The 14894-nt window shown below is 36.8% G+C and overlaps 1 protein-coding gene across 1 annotated transcript in view; it reads left to right on the top strand.

Moving 5' to 3' along the window:
* Nucleotides 1-298: 298 nt before the first annotated feature.
* mdga1 (MAM domain containing glycosylphosphatidylinositol anchor 1) overlaps nt 299-14894 on the top strand; it is a gene marked incomplete at both ends in the record, with an annotated part of 207953 nt that continues 193357 nt past the window's right edge. Inside the window, one exon of the mRNA XM_081350154.1 lies at nt 299-365. Coding sequence (XP_081206280.1) covers nt 299-365 — 67 coding nt within the window. The remainder of the gene's footprint in view (nt 366-14894) is intronic.

The following is a 14894-nucleotide window of genomic DNA, read 5'->3' as shown; positions in this document are numbered from 1 at the left end:
ACCCATGATTGCGGCATTCAATCCCATCAAACAATAGCACAGTTTCTGTAATCTGCAGATAATCCAAGGTTTGGCAAATGAATTGTCTCTTCTTAACCCCCATGCATGCATGCACTGGAACAATGCAGGGATAAAAATACTTCAACTGGTGAATAATGTTTTGTTAGGCTACTTTAATCTCTGATGATGATGATGGCATGATTCATTTGAATGCTGAGCTCGTGCTGTGTTGTCCTGTGCAGTGATTGTGCACTTTTGTCTGGTTTTCCCCGCAGGTAATGAGGGATCGCACCTGAAGATGGAGCTTTTCTGGATTTTATTCTTTTCAGTACTCCACTGGTACGTGCAAACGCAAGGAGTTTACGGTAAGGACTTTACTGAGAAAATGCGACTTTATAATTTTACGGTTAGGATTTGTGTTCGTTTGGGTTAGTCTCGCTTCACAACACGTTACCAGTAGTTGCAGGTCATCCTGATGGGTATTTCCTGCATGACAAGATTGTGCTAGCCATGTTTTCAGCACATTTATTGCACTGAACATCCCAACACTGCCTGATGAGATGTGCAACGCCTGTTGTAATTTTAAAGATGACAGACTAAAATAGTGGTTGCAGGTCATCGCCAGCAGGAATTTGAACACAAACTCAACGACACTGTCTAATTAGATCATTATCAAGTCGGATAAATACTTCATGATTGTACTAAGAATGTAGAAATCTTTAGAAAGATTCATCAAAGTGTCTTGTTACATCACAGGATTTTGATAATTTTAGACAATCGTGGTTCATGGATTTTCTCCATTTACTTTACTGCAAGGTTACGTTTGCAGTAATTTGTCTCTGGGATGACACTCTTTCACCCCGGTGCTTGACAAAAATGATTTCTTCTTTGGATAATGAATCTTTTTATATTGGTGTACCCTCCGCATTTACTGCACTTACTGTCATTTTGTGAGAGCTCAATTAAGTGTGCGCTGAGAGAGAAACACTTGTCTCAGTTTGTCATATCGAGGGAACATTTTAGAGCCTCTAGAACATTAGGCCACGCAAAAAAAAGAGGTTATTTGTTGTTTGAGGAATTAAATCTGGTTATGTGATTACCAAGTTGGTGTTGTGGTGAATTTATAAGGATTCACTCTCTGTAGGATCGTAATCAGCATTGTATTACACTGATATTTCTAGCTTTGCGTAAAAGCAGTTTTAGTTTTAGTTGCATATACTTCAAAAATAAAGAATGCAAATGGTATATTTGCCTTTACTTGCATATTGCTCTCCTGCTAGTCTGCTATGAGAAGTCAGAATATGTTTTTTTAGTAAACTTTGGGATGAGTTGATATTATTTGCTTGTATTTAACCCAGAATAATGAATGGGACTTTAAGTTAATACTACTTTAAGTCCTCTAAAAGGCTGAATAAAACCTGATGATGTCTTTCTCTCATACTTCTTATCTTCTTATCTCATCACGCACACACCGTCTCACCTGGCTTTTAAAATTAATGTCATGCCACTCATTTGTACCCCAATCATTGTAAGACAATGTTGACTGACCTTTTTAGTCTTTATTACTTTTAGTCATGCGAGTGCGGCAAGTTAAATTTTGTTGTGAAGTCCTCCTAGCTGTGAGCGGAGTAAGATCCGCCTTTATTGTGTGATAGAGAATGCCAGCTCAGTTAATTAAGGGCGGCAAAGCCCCAGAGTGAGAGAGACTTCACTCTCACTCCTTCACACTTTATGTCTTTATGCTATGGGGCTGTTAACTCTCTCTCTGATCGTGACTTTAATCCATGTTAAAGGGGTGGTATAATGCCCTTTTCACAAGATGTAAAATAAGTCTCTGATGTCCCCCAGAGTGTGTATTTGAAGTTTTAGCTCAAAATACCCCACAGATATTTTTATATAGCATGTTAAAGTTGTCACTTTTTGAGGGTGAGCAAAAACACACCGTTTTTGTCCCTGTCCCTTTAAATGCAAATGAGCTGCTGCTCCCGGTACAGGGGGCGGAGCTTCAACAGCATGCCCTTTTACCTCACACAGACATGAACTGTAAATTTCAAAAACTTTTAGCCTTTTATGTTAAAACCGGAGTCAGAAAGATGGAGAAACTCAAGAAGAATTGACAACATGTAGACAACATTTCTGAATGGTTGTTGATGAATTTATGTAGCTTATGTGTAGTTATCTTCTAGTCATTGATTAGCATATTCTGTCTTGATAATCTATAAATCGTGTTCCGAGGGCGGGTTTATGTAAATTTTAGGCTTTGTGATCACGAACCCGGTAGTCCCTTTGTTGTAGTCCTTAAAAAGCAATTTCTAAAGTTAGAAAAGTGAAGTCATAATCAGCCACCCCTTTAAGATGTTTTACATTTACTGGATTAATCCTACAGAACATGTCCAGGTCATTTTGGTCTTTTTTAATTTATTTTATTTTATTTTATTTTATTTTATTTTATTTTATTTTATTTTATTTTATTTTATTTTATTTTATTTTATTTTATTTTATTTTATTTTATTTTATTTTATTTTATAATTTTAGAATAATATTCATTGTCGGCGCCAATAGCCTAGTGGGCAGCACGCTGAATATAGCGCAGTTGCGCTTCGGGCATCCCGAGTTCGTGTACCGACTCAGAGTCCCCTCTCTCTCTCTCTCCAACTTTACTTTCTGTCAACTCACAGTCATATCATAATAAAAGGCATAAAAACGTCAAAAATAAATCTTTAAAAAAAAAAAAAGAGTAATATTTATTATTAATAAGATAATTTGTGACATTTGTTCATTGTGACCATTTTTACCACATAATTAACTGTCCAAATAATGTCTGGACATTTTTTTGTAATTCCTATTATTCTCTAGGGCTATGATGATTCGATTCTCATTACATTAAAATAATCTAAAAGTGTAATTTTTCTACTCTATTACCATAAAAAAATGTACAGTAACACAAGCACTTTTTTCTTTTAAATTGTCAGCAAAAAAAAAAATACTGAGAAAAAAAAAGAAACTTGAACACTATTTAATTTCTAAAATAATGTTTTGGGTTTTATGGTGCACAAATAATCCGTGCGCATTATTAAAAAGAAAATTCTTTAACAACTTTACTTTTCAGGCAAAAATAAAGTCCTGCCCCACCCTTTTCCCCCCATAGAATGTTCTGTTTGACTTGGATTAATCACAACAGATTAAGATTGTAAATTGACTTTAATGGTCTGAAAAATAATGACCCGAACACTCTTTTGAAAATTTTCTACCTTACAACTCTCAGAAGAATCACCCTTTATCACGTATCTCTCTCTATATCATGCGTAAAAATGTGCATATGTCCCTCCTTGTAGTTATTCTTCTCATTGAATGTAGTCTGTTTCTCCACACAGTTGAATGATTTCATTACTATCTCATCAGACTATCTCTCTTACTCTCTAACTCTGTTTTTCCCTGTGGCCTGTCATGCACCGTCTCTCTTTTCTCTGCTTTGTCACTCTTTCATCTTCCTCTTCCCATACTGTTTCTCTACAGTTCTCCATCTCTGATTCTGCTTGTTCTCTGTATATATTTTTTTGATGTGTATGTGTTTGTCACTCTGTTAAAATTCGATTAACCCGTGGGTTAGTATGTTTTCCCAATGGCGACTGCAGTTTTATTTTAGCTCTAGCATCCGATGGCGTGTATGTGTCAGGGAAAGGGGATCGATGGAGATCCGCCCTGAAGTCAAATTTTATGACACTGAAGAACTCCGAGCGACTCAGAGCATATTTTCATCTGCTTTATGTCTGGATATAGGTCAGCAAAGAGAATGCTGACTTAGACACACATAAGTGTGTGTTAATGTGAGCAGTGCGAATGGACAGAAGGTGATGTGTGCGTGTCCACAGGCGGACATGACAAAGAGTTTGTGCAAGTGAACAGTTGGCGCGCGTTGACTAATGCATGAGAATCTGTGCAGGGGGGCAAAAATACCATCAAAGTCTATCCAAAAAGACTAAAGGCATTTCATACTATTCTGCACTGTCAGAAGAAATTGCAAAAATGGTAACTCTAGGGGTGTAACAGCTTTTGACAGGAGCAGTTCCTCAAAGGTACAACTTTGTGCCTTATCTCCCCCTAAGGTTGCAAATTAGTACCTTAAGTATTCATGTTAGTGCTTCAAGTTTGCATATTATTACCAGTGTCAGGCTAAAAGTACAGTAGTTACGGTTACATGGACACCATTTGTTTCAATCGGAATGATTTCCTGATTTCATTTAATGAATCTGAACATAGTGTTTGCATGAACGGTAAATAAAGTGATCAGGTTGATGTGCGTGTTTATATGTCACAAGCTTTAAAATTGTGTCACATACTGTATATTTACAAATTTTTTGACATGTATGCGCACAGTACATGGATATACAGAGTTTGCCGCTTTTGTTGCTTTTCTTTGTTTTAAAAAGCAGACTTAATATTTATCCATTTCGGGTCCTAATGGAGACGGACGAGCACCTGAAGCTTATATTTATCAAGCAGTTAAAACTTTTGACTTAGTTATTCCGACTGGGCTACTAGTCGATTACAGTATGATTATTTGGGTCCTTGTAAACGCAGCTACTGCATAATTTCTTTTTTTTTGACAGTGTCATCTGTTTTATATCCTGTTTTTTGGGGTTTTTTTTGTGTAATATTTAGTATTTTTAAGTAAGTAAAGCCTTTTTGCATGGCATTAATTTGCACACATTTAATTTTTATTACAGCATCTTATGAAGCATGTACAGTACATGGCCCATAAGGCACACAATATCTTGTTTTGTACACAAGAGAGCTATTTTACTGCATGACAAGAAGAATAAAGAAAAATTGAAAATAAATAAATAGAAAAATTAAAATAAAATCACGAACGACTGTACACAGAACAACAGCATTGGACAGGATCATAACACACAAAGAAAGACAAAGTATCAATCAGCCAACCCAACCAAAGTCAATTATAATACAGAAAAACATGTGCTTCTTTCTTTCTTTCTTTCTTTCTTTCTTTCTTTCTTTCTTTCTTTCTTTCTTTCTTTCTTTCTTTCTTTCTTTCTTTCTTTCTTTCTTTATGAGAGTGCAGATGTCTGGAACGGCATAATTCAGTATAAAAACTGAATTCTCTAACCCAAGGCCTCTCTCCCAGACCAGCTCTTGTGTTCAATAATACAACACAACTCCTCTCAGTCATCTTGTACATGTGTTTGAAGTGTAAAAATCTTTTTTTGTGGTTGAGAAAAAATAAAATAAAAAATGCAGTTTCAGGTAGTGAGAAACTGGCAGGTATTTGTTCAGGAAGTGATTTGGTGAAAAGGTCATGAAATGAGACAGGAGTATAGATGGAGAGTGCTCTTTGTAAGACTGGTGTAATAGCGTTCTCCTGGCCATGGGTATCATGTATTCCGTCTGTCAAAGTTAATTAAATATGTTAAATGGCAGTTTGGTTCAGGGAATCCAGTATAGAGCAGGAATGCAGCTTTACCCTGTAGTTGGTGTGAGGACAGAAAGCAGGTTTGAGATGGATATGGCTGCTGTCTGTCAGTCAGAAACTGTCCTGTAATCCCCGTTTATCAGAAAACTCCAGAAAGAGAAACTGGAGTCTGTCATTCATAGGATTCCTTGCCTTTCCATTCAGTCTGTCATCCATTATCTCCTATGGCCGGATTGACGAAACATTCTTAAGAATACAATTCTTCTTAACTGCCAATGTTCCAACTTAAGAAAAAAGATAAGAACATTTTGTATTCACAAAAAAACTTTACTTAAAGGGATAGTTCACCCAAAAATAGAAATTTTCCCATGATTTACTCACCCTCAAGCCATCAGGTGTATATAAGTATCTTCTTTTCGACCAACACAATCGGAGGTATATTAATAAAATTAGGGGTGCACGATATATCGGCCGCCGATATAATATCGGCCCATATGGTCATTTTTTTTCACATCGGTATCGGTCCGATGTCAAAATAGGGCCGATGTGAACAGGCCGATATTTGACGTGTGAAGTTGAAGATTAAGTTACTGATGCTGACTCGTGCAGTGAACGCGCCTGAGAGAAATACACATTTCATACAGATGACATAAGCAGAGAACAGTCTGTTTTCTTTCATTTTGAATTGTTCTGTTTAAAAATAGATGTTTCAAGCTTTCTATATAGGCTATGTCTCAGGTCTGTGAGGCAGGTAGGTTTCGGTTCATTTGAGACGCGCTTCAGTTCACGCGCTTTCGCCTCCATGTCCTGATTAAATATTTTCTAATATTTACTTTGTTTATTTTTGATGAAACATTGATCAAAATTAAGATACAATTAATACAAAACGAAATTAAATTTAAAGACAGGCTTTGTGCTTTCTGTTTGAGGTCTCTGTGAAAGTTTTAAAGCAGTCTTTGGACGTGCGTTACAGAGAACTGTCCCGTCAGTAACATTGTTAACGCAGTCCAGTGCGACTTATGATTTTTCCCTCATGACACATTTTTGATTGATCGTTTTTTGACTCGTAGATATTTGAATATTGCTTGATATTTGATACCCGTTCGAATTTGATTTTTTCTCAAAAGTGACCGCACGTGTGATTTGTGGATTACTGATAAGCGCGAGTGGAGAAACAGGCGTTTATTATTCATTCTGTGTTGAGAAACGTACCTTCATGTGTTACGTTATTGTGTTGATAATAACTAAAGTAGCCTACCTAATTATGTTACATATTTATTTTGTATGAAAACTAGCGCGTTCGTTACTTATGGATTAAAAAGTAGGCTACCGATGTATCAGTGCTGCGCGAGCTGTCCCTCACAAACACGGACGCGCGCACACAGAGAGAGAGAGAAGATAATTGTAAAATGAAAAATTGACGGGCTAAGTTTAAATTTTGTTCTTGCTTGTTTTTTTTTTCTTTCAAAATGTCAGAAAGCATTTTGTATTATCCATCCGATCCGTGTTTTTAAAATTCGTTAAATGACGGACGTTTTACTGTTAACACAGCCCATATGTCGGATTCGTCTTATAGCCTACTTGTTATTATTTTTAGAATAAGTGATTCGTTATGCTATTATTGGACTCCTGTCTAATCATTGTCAACTGTTTTCTATAAATATGTTTGTATTGGCTAACATTTACTCAGCTAATGCGTGTCCTGTTTAAAATGTGCAATGTTCAAAGGCAAAGACAGCACGTCACAAATAGAAGTCCTTTTCCCTGTGGTATTCAGTATCATATTTGGATATTGGAATAATAAATTAAGTAGCCTATCTTAATTGTACACAATGTTCCTGTTTTTTTTTTTTCCTGTTTTCTAAGGGTTTCATAATTTTAGACAAGTTGACCAGCACACATTATATGCAATGCAATATAATGCATGTGTGTCGTATGTGTGACATATTTTGCATACAGGTAAAGGTGCCCAATATCAGTCATTTCTAAAGTAAAAAAAAAAAAAAAAGTGTTTTGGAAAATAGCTCTTTATTTGATAATCATTAAAATTTGTTTTCTATACAGAGATATCGACATCGGTAAATATCGATATCGGCCATAACAGCAATATTAATATCGGTTATCGGTATCGGCCACAATTTTCACATCGGTGCATCCCTAAAAAAAATATATTTTTTAATACCCCCTCTGGTGACCCCTCAACACCATTGGGCTAGATTTACTGCCAACCTGACAATGCCCAACGCCATTGGATCAGAGTGTTGTCAATCACTGCTTGATTTGCGATTTGTAAAGTGGAATCACAGGTCCATGTTTTTCAAACAGTAGGAGAGAGAGACACCTCGACACGTCACTGTTTATGTTATATACACACTCAGTTACAGTATATGTTTTGAAATATCACACCATATGTTAGTCTGATTACTTTCATGTGTGACTGATCAAGCTATTGTATGTCGCCAGTAACGTTAGATTACTAACGTAACTTCGGCAGACTAACGTTACTGAATAGAGATGTTTTGTCAGTGTTATTCAGCGACAGCGCACACCACCACATAAATATAAAATAGATAAATATTACTTTATCTGTTGTTTTAAAGAGTAAAGGCACGATACTCTTTTTCCAAAAAAGCCGTGGTCAACATTAAAATGTGAGAACTAACACCATAGCTACATGCAACTCTGTGTAATTTAGATACTTCATGGGTTTTTGTTTATTTTTAGGCAGAATTTAGTGGGGGAAAACGCTGAGAATGAAAAGAGTCAGACAGCAACAGGACATCCAGTGTTTCTTTTATAAGAAACCATGTCAGAGACAGATTTCATGCAGAGAGCGTTCGCCCACACACACACACACACACACACACACACACACACACACACACACACACACACACACACACACACACACACACACACACACACACACACACACACACACACACACACACACACACACACACACACACACACACACACACACACACAATGTTTGTGTTGAAAATAAAGCATGTTAAATGACTAATTAATGCCTATGTGATGTTTTTTATTAATTAGAACAAAACTGTGTTGTCCAATCATGCAAAATACAAAATGATTTTCAGGCTCTTGTGCAGTGCCACATTTAATACCATCTATATTAGAGCACTGATGGGCATTGCAAAGATTTTTGAAATCATGCTTAATATTTTCTGGTACCTCACTGGTTCTTGGTCCCCCCGTGTCCCTCCATTTATAAAATCCTGGCATCACGCCTGTTTTGAAGTCCAAAAAAGTGCATCCATCCATCATAAAAGTAATTCATACAACTCTAGGGGGTTAATAAAGGCATTCTGAAGCAAAGTGATGTGTTGTGTAAGAAAAATATCCATATTTAAAACTTTATCGACTAAAATAACAAGTTTCCGGCAGACGGCCTACGCAAGTCGACTTACGCCAAAAGAGTAACCCCTGACGTGATGTATGCGAAAATAGTCTGCACGCATATTATGGTAATCTGCAGGCAGTGCAAAAAGACGAGTTTTGTGTTTTTCATTCAGCGAGTCTTCAGCAATACATGCCTATTAATCAAAAAACAGTTTCTTCTTATGAAAAAAAAAAAAAAAGATATTCTTAAGGAAATATTTGAGAACTAAGAATTGTTCAAGAATTGCACTTAGGAACATTCTTATGAACTTAGAATTTATCTTGAGAATTTTCTTAAAGGTCCCATGACATGCTATTTTTTGTAGGCTTTAATATAGGCCTTAGTGGTCCCTAGTACTGTATCTGAAATCTCTTTTCAAAAATTCAGTCTCAGTGCAGAATTATAGCCACTATAAGCCAGTCCCAGAATGAGCTTCCTTCAGACAGGCCGTTTCGGTGTCTGTAGCTTTAAATGTTAATGAGGAGGAGAAAGGCGACGCAAGGTGGAGGGTGGGTGTGGCCTTGACCATCTGCGGCAACGGTAGACCATGTATGTTTACATTGGATATATTGCAATGGCACGGAGACACGCAGTCGTTCAAGCATTTCAGTTTGACCCAGAATCTGATCCAGATGGAGAAGCAACGGATGAAGAAGTTGCAACTCAGCGGCTCCAGCAGGACGTTTCCGAATGGTTAGTTTAAAATATTATGTCTGGATACGGTACTTTATTCGGATGGTTTACAGTTATTATCATGTAGCTAACGCTAACCTACTGTTGCCTTTTCATGAGAGATCTGTAACATCTGTAATTTATCTTATTACAATTACATCATCAAGCTCTGCGATCTTGCAATGCGGATATCGCGCGCGCCGTATAACCAACAGGAAAACGGTTATCCAAATAACAAAGAAGTGTACAACACTCGCGTTACAGTGTGTGTATTCACACACATAAACTGCATAGCTAATGTGACAGCCACATTCTACGTGTAACAGTCTAGGCAAACAACAGTAAAGCAACACACTTATATATCATTAGTTGACTTACTGTTCCGAGGTGTGTAGCTGAGCCAAAGAGAGTGATCCAGACTTTAGTTTCAGACAGCAAGCCCAGCTCTGTATTGACCCTTCGGTGTTCATTTGTACATCCAATTATTGAGCAATTGTTATGCTTCGCTCGCTCAAAAGCCATGATATCTCTCGTGGACAAACTAAAATCGCGCGCGTGCGCGTTCCTACTTCCTTCCTAGCTCATTTTCTCATGGGCGAGAAATATTCTCTGGGCGGGCAAAGCAGAGACAGGGGAGGTAACATTCCTCCTTATAACGTCACAAGGAGGAGATTCAAGATCAGCGCGATTGAGCGTCCATTTTCTCAAAGGCAGAGAAAGATAGCAAAAGCTCGATTTACACCGATTGAAATTTCTAGAAACTTGGGGACCATATACAGGCTAGGGGAACTCATATTAATGTTAAAAAACCTCAGAAAGTGAAAATTTCATGTCATGGGACCTTTAAATTCTTTCTTAAGAAGATTTTCGTGAATCCGGCCCAAGGTTATTATAGTTTTGCATTTTTAAATAGGTTTTTATTTCCTATAAATTACAGTTTAGTTTTAGTTAGTTTCATTATGTTTTGTTAGTTTTAGTTTAGTTTTTATTTTGTGAACACATTTCAAATGAGTTTTTATTTAGTTTCAGTTTTAGTCATTATAGTTTAGCAGAGTTAACAGAACACTTCCAGTTAAAGACATTTAATTTCAGCAAAGTTTAATGTTTGCAGTTTAGTTAACTCTTGTGCAAACCTCTTAATTAATAATAAAAATAACAAAGAACCGAAAAAATGCAGCTTAAACGTAAAAATGATTCATTCAAACTCATTCATATTAAAGATGAAATCTTGTTTAACGTGGTGTATAAGAAAAAAAAATATGTGTATGATTATTCTTTTATGGTTATTTCTCTGATTAATCCTTTTCAAACATATTATTCTTGTATTTATCCATTTATGATTTTTCTCTATTGTATTTTTTAATATCATATGCTCATAGTTATAGGCTACTCATATTCATGTGTTCTATTCAGACCAGACATTTACTTCTACTCTGAAAATGTATGTCTATTTATGGGCTAGACATGCTATTTGTTTTTTCAGTTTTCTGCTCTTTGTGGTCTCCTGTCTAATATGTGTGGTAGCTATCTTGATTATTAAGTTTCACATGAGATGGTCATCATCTTATCTGGAATTAAGGGGACAGCTGTATTTATAAGGTCTAGACATGATGGAAATACTTATTTGGCCATTTCTGATTATAGGGCTGGTTTTTACTTTGAAAAATAAAGCGCAAGGTCTCGAGACACGTCTTTTAAAAGTTGAACTTAACTTGAGTTTTGTGTTTTTAGAACATAGTGTCATGCGTGAGACGCAGCAAAATATGCGAGCACAACGGTCATACATGTCTTTATTGAAAAATAAAGTAGGCCTAGTGCCGTGATTTTCCGGTAAAGGATGAGAGCTTATTAATTACCAAAATGATCTATTCTATCAAATCTATTTTTGCTAATTATTATTTTATTTCAGTTAGTTTTTCAGTAACTGTTGTTAGCTTAGTTTAGTTTTAGTTTTTCACTTATGTTGAAATTAATTTAACTGTATTTCTGATCAAATAAATGCGGTGGTGAGCATAAAGAGACGTCTTTTAAAAACATTTAAATATCTTACAGATCCCAAACTTATGAACGGCAGTGTATCTCAATTGTATTTTGAAGAATGTTTCTGAAATGGCTGTTTTAACATTGCCAGGGCAGATTAAATACATGAATTAATAGAATAAATACATAATAAGATTAAATGTTAAGAGTCTTCATGGGTACTCGAGATAAAATCCTGAGTAATTAGATTAAAATTTTCAGTAAAATAAGTAGCAGTGGCGAATTAGTCTGTCTGATCTATTTTCATGTAATTTCTGCAGTATTTTTGCAGTAGACTTGATTAACTTTACCTGTACGGCTCCATTAGCGTGACATAAATCCCCTACCATGTTTACCACAGTATCAATCCTAGCTGCTCATATCAGGTTCTGACATCATAAGGTGCAGTTAACCCACATTTCTCTCCTTGTAGATCTTTATTGATGTACATATAAAATAGTTTCGGCCAGCTGGACTCTGGTAGCTCTGATAAACCTGAAGAAAGCTACCGGTTAGCATTGCTGTTCATCTCCAAACCACTTGCTCAGCTGGTGAAGGAAAAACAGAAGTTTGTGACCTGATGTTGCTGCCATCTTTGCTTTTTTTCCATGCTAGTTAAGTTTTGTGAATATAAATCCTTAATAATTCTTTTGCAGTTTACTTGTTGCTTTCATGTTATTTATTCAGAATGCACAACAATTTTTGAATGGCTGTCAGTAGAAAAATTCATCTTGGCCCACATAATGGCTGACACATGTACAGGGACCGCTTCACACGAACGGCTTGCTTTGCTAGGAATCTAGAGGAATCTTCTGGAATTTGCTTGGTTTCGAGCGTGTTGCCTGGAAGAAAGAGTTGTCGGCCCACAGCTTCTCCTTTTCTCTTTCTGTCTGTGTGTCCCTCAGTCTTTCAGAGCGGCATCGTTCTTCTATAATCTGTTTGTTCTTGCTGTTGTCTGTCAGTGCTTGTTCCTCAGACGTTTCTCGCCTTCAGCTCACATGTTCCTCACCTCGATCAGTGATTCTTTACCTAAACTTTTCCTGTACAGTTCACTCACTTGTTTTTGGTTTGCCTCTCGTTCTCTGTGCAAAATAAACATCACCTCCTCCAAACAGCTCTGCATTATTAATGCTTCAGCATCACTACACAGCAGATCTGGGGCGTGCACACACACACACGCACACGCACACGCACACACAGAGTGCTGTCAGAAAGGTATGATTAGATGATCTCCATGTTGTGACTCACATATCCTCAGGGCCAAAAATGAAAAATTCAATCAGCATATGTCTATTTTTTTCAAGATATCTGAGATATGTAGTCATTGTGTTTCTGGGTACTAATGTGACGGTCAGGTTCTGCTAACTCTTGATAGAGAAGGACATGTTTGAGAGCGACCTGTTGAGTCATGCTGCAAAGTTTCCAATTAAAATTGACCCTATTCTTGACCCTTACTCACACATGGTTGATCTTATTGTGCTTGATTAAAAAATAATATTTATTGCACAAACATAGTTTGTAATATGTCATCAGTGTATTATCTGTCGCAGCTTGTTTGCTTTTTGACAGATGTCACCGAGGCTGCTTAAATTCCAGGTGCCTGAAGTGTTTTAGGAGTGGAGGAGTTCTCTACAATTGATAAACTCTTGTATGTAGTGCCCACTTTTCACGATCCAGTGAAACTGAAGTCCTATCCCACCTTTTTTCTTGCTGAAAATGTTTTTTTGGTAACACTTTACAATAAGGTTTCATTTGTTAACATTAGTTAATGCATTAACTAATAACGAACAATACATTTAAATAAATAACAATGAGCAATACATTTGTTACAGTATTTATTCATCTTTGTTAACGTTAGTTAAAGGGGGGGGGGGGTGAAATGCTCATTTTCACTCAATCTCCTGTTAATCTTGAGTACCTATAGATTAGTATTGCATCCTTCATATCTCCGAAAAGTCTTTAGTTTTATTATATCTATAAAAGAAAGATAGGCTGTACCGAGTCTTTCCGGAAAAAAACGAGCGGCTGAAGGCGGGCCGTGTGGGCGAAGCTAAAGCTGTGCTAACGCGCCGATAGCTAACAACACACAGAGACATTTGTTCAACAGTTTTACTCACCGCCTGCGGTTCCAACGCACGACCGCGAACCTTTATCATTGTGACTGCTCGATCCTTAAGCATTAGACGATCTGCAAATCCGTCGATCTGGGCTTTGTTTATAAAACAATCATCGTCGAAATGCAGGGAACAAACAAACAGTCTTGCACAACCTCCGTTGATGCTCTGAAAAAACAAACTCCATCCACTGGTCCCTTAACGCTGGGTTCTTTAGGAATCTGTGCAGGGTTGTCTTGCCCTGGCAACCAAAAACCCACTTCTTTGGTGACATTGACTTCCCTAAAGCCGGGCAGGGCGCTTTGATAGGCGTACTGCTTTTGCTCTCTTCTCTCTCTGGTCTACGGTTGCGCGCGCGCGCCCGCGTCCTTCCGGAGAAGTGCCCTTAGGACCCATATAAGGAAATTCCGCTACATCTGACGTCACACATGCCCATACTCGAAAAAAACTTTCCGAAACTTGTGACAAACCGTAAGGAGCATTTTTGGAACAGAAATACTCCTTCAAACGTACAATTTAATTTTTGAAACTTTGTCCATGTTTAGCATGGGAATCCAACTCTTTAACAGTGTAAAAAACTCAGTATGCATGAAATAGCATTTCACCCCCCCTTTAATAAAAATAAAACTGTTCATACTTTGTTCATGTTAGTTCACAGTACATTAACTGAAGTTAACAAATACAACTTTTGATGTCAATAATGTATTAGTAAATGTTGAAATTAACATTAACTAAGACCAATAAATGTTGACGATCACACGTGGACGTGATTGGTTACAAGGTAGTTTGTGACGTCAGAAACACCAGCGATTTCAAACCATGTTTTTGAGTCTGTCTTTAGATTCACTGCAGTTTTAAAGAGAAAATACTCAACAATGATGTTGTTGACTTATGAGTTTACTCGTGTTTAACACCACAGATATATAAACAAAATATAAAGCTTGATTTTAGCCACAGCGGGACTTTAAAGAAAAAAAGTTGAACTTGTAAAGCACTGTAAAAACCTCACAATAAGTCATAACTTATTGATCATATAATTTTTTTTACAGTGTAGTAGACTGAATGCGAATTAGATTTTTTTATTGTGGTGTGAGAAATACTGTCTCAGACATTCATTCTTACTTTCATTATGGACTTTTAGTTTGTTTTTCCTACTCTTTAGTTGTCATGGTAACAGAAAGGCTATGATTAGTTTTCAGTTCAGTTGTGTGTCATTAATTACCATTGTTTGCCTTGCTATTTAAGTTGCTGT

This window comes from Scardinius erythrophthalmus (genome assembly GCF_964197995.2).
Source record: "Scardinius erythrophthalmus genome assembly, chromosome: 21".
In the NCBI taxonomy this organism is placed as follows: domain Eukaryota; kingdom Metazoa; phylum Chordata; class Actinopteri; order Cypriniformes; family Leuciscidae; genus Scardinius; species Scardinius erythrophthalmus.
The sequence above is the reverse complement of the archived record's forward strand: the minus strand, read 5'-3'. Positions and strand labels throughout refer to the sequence as shown.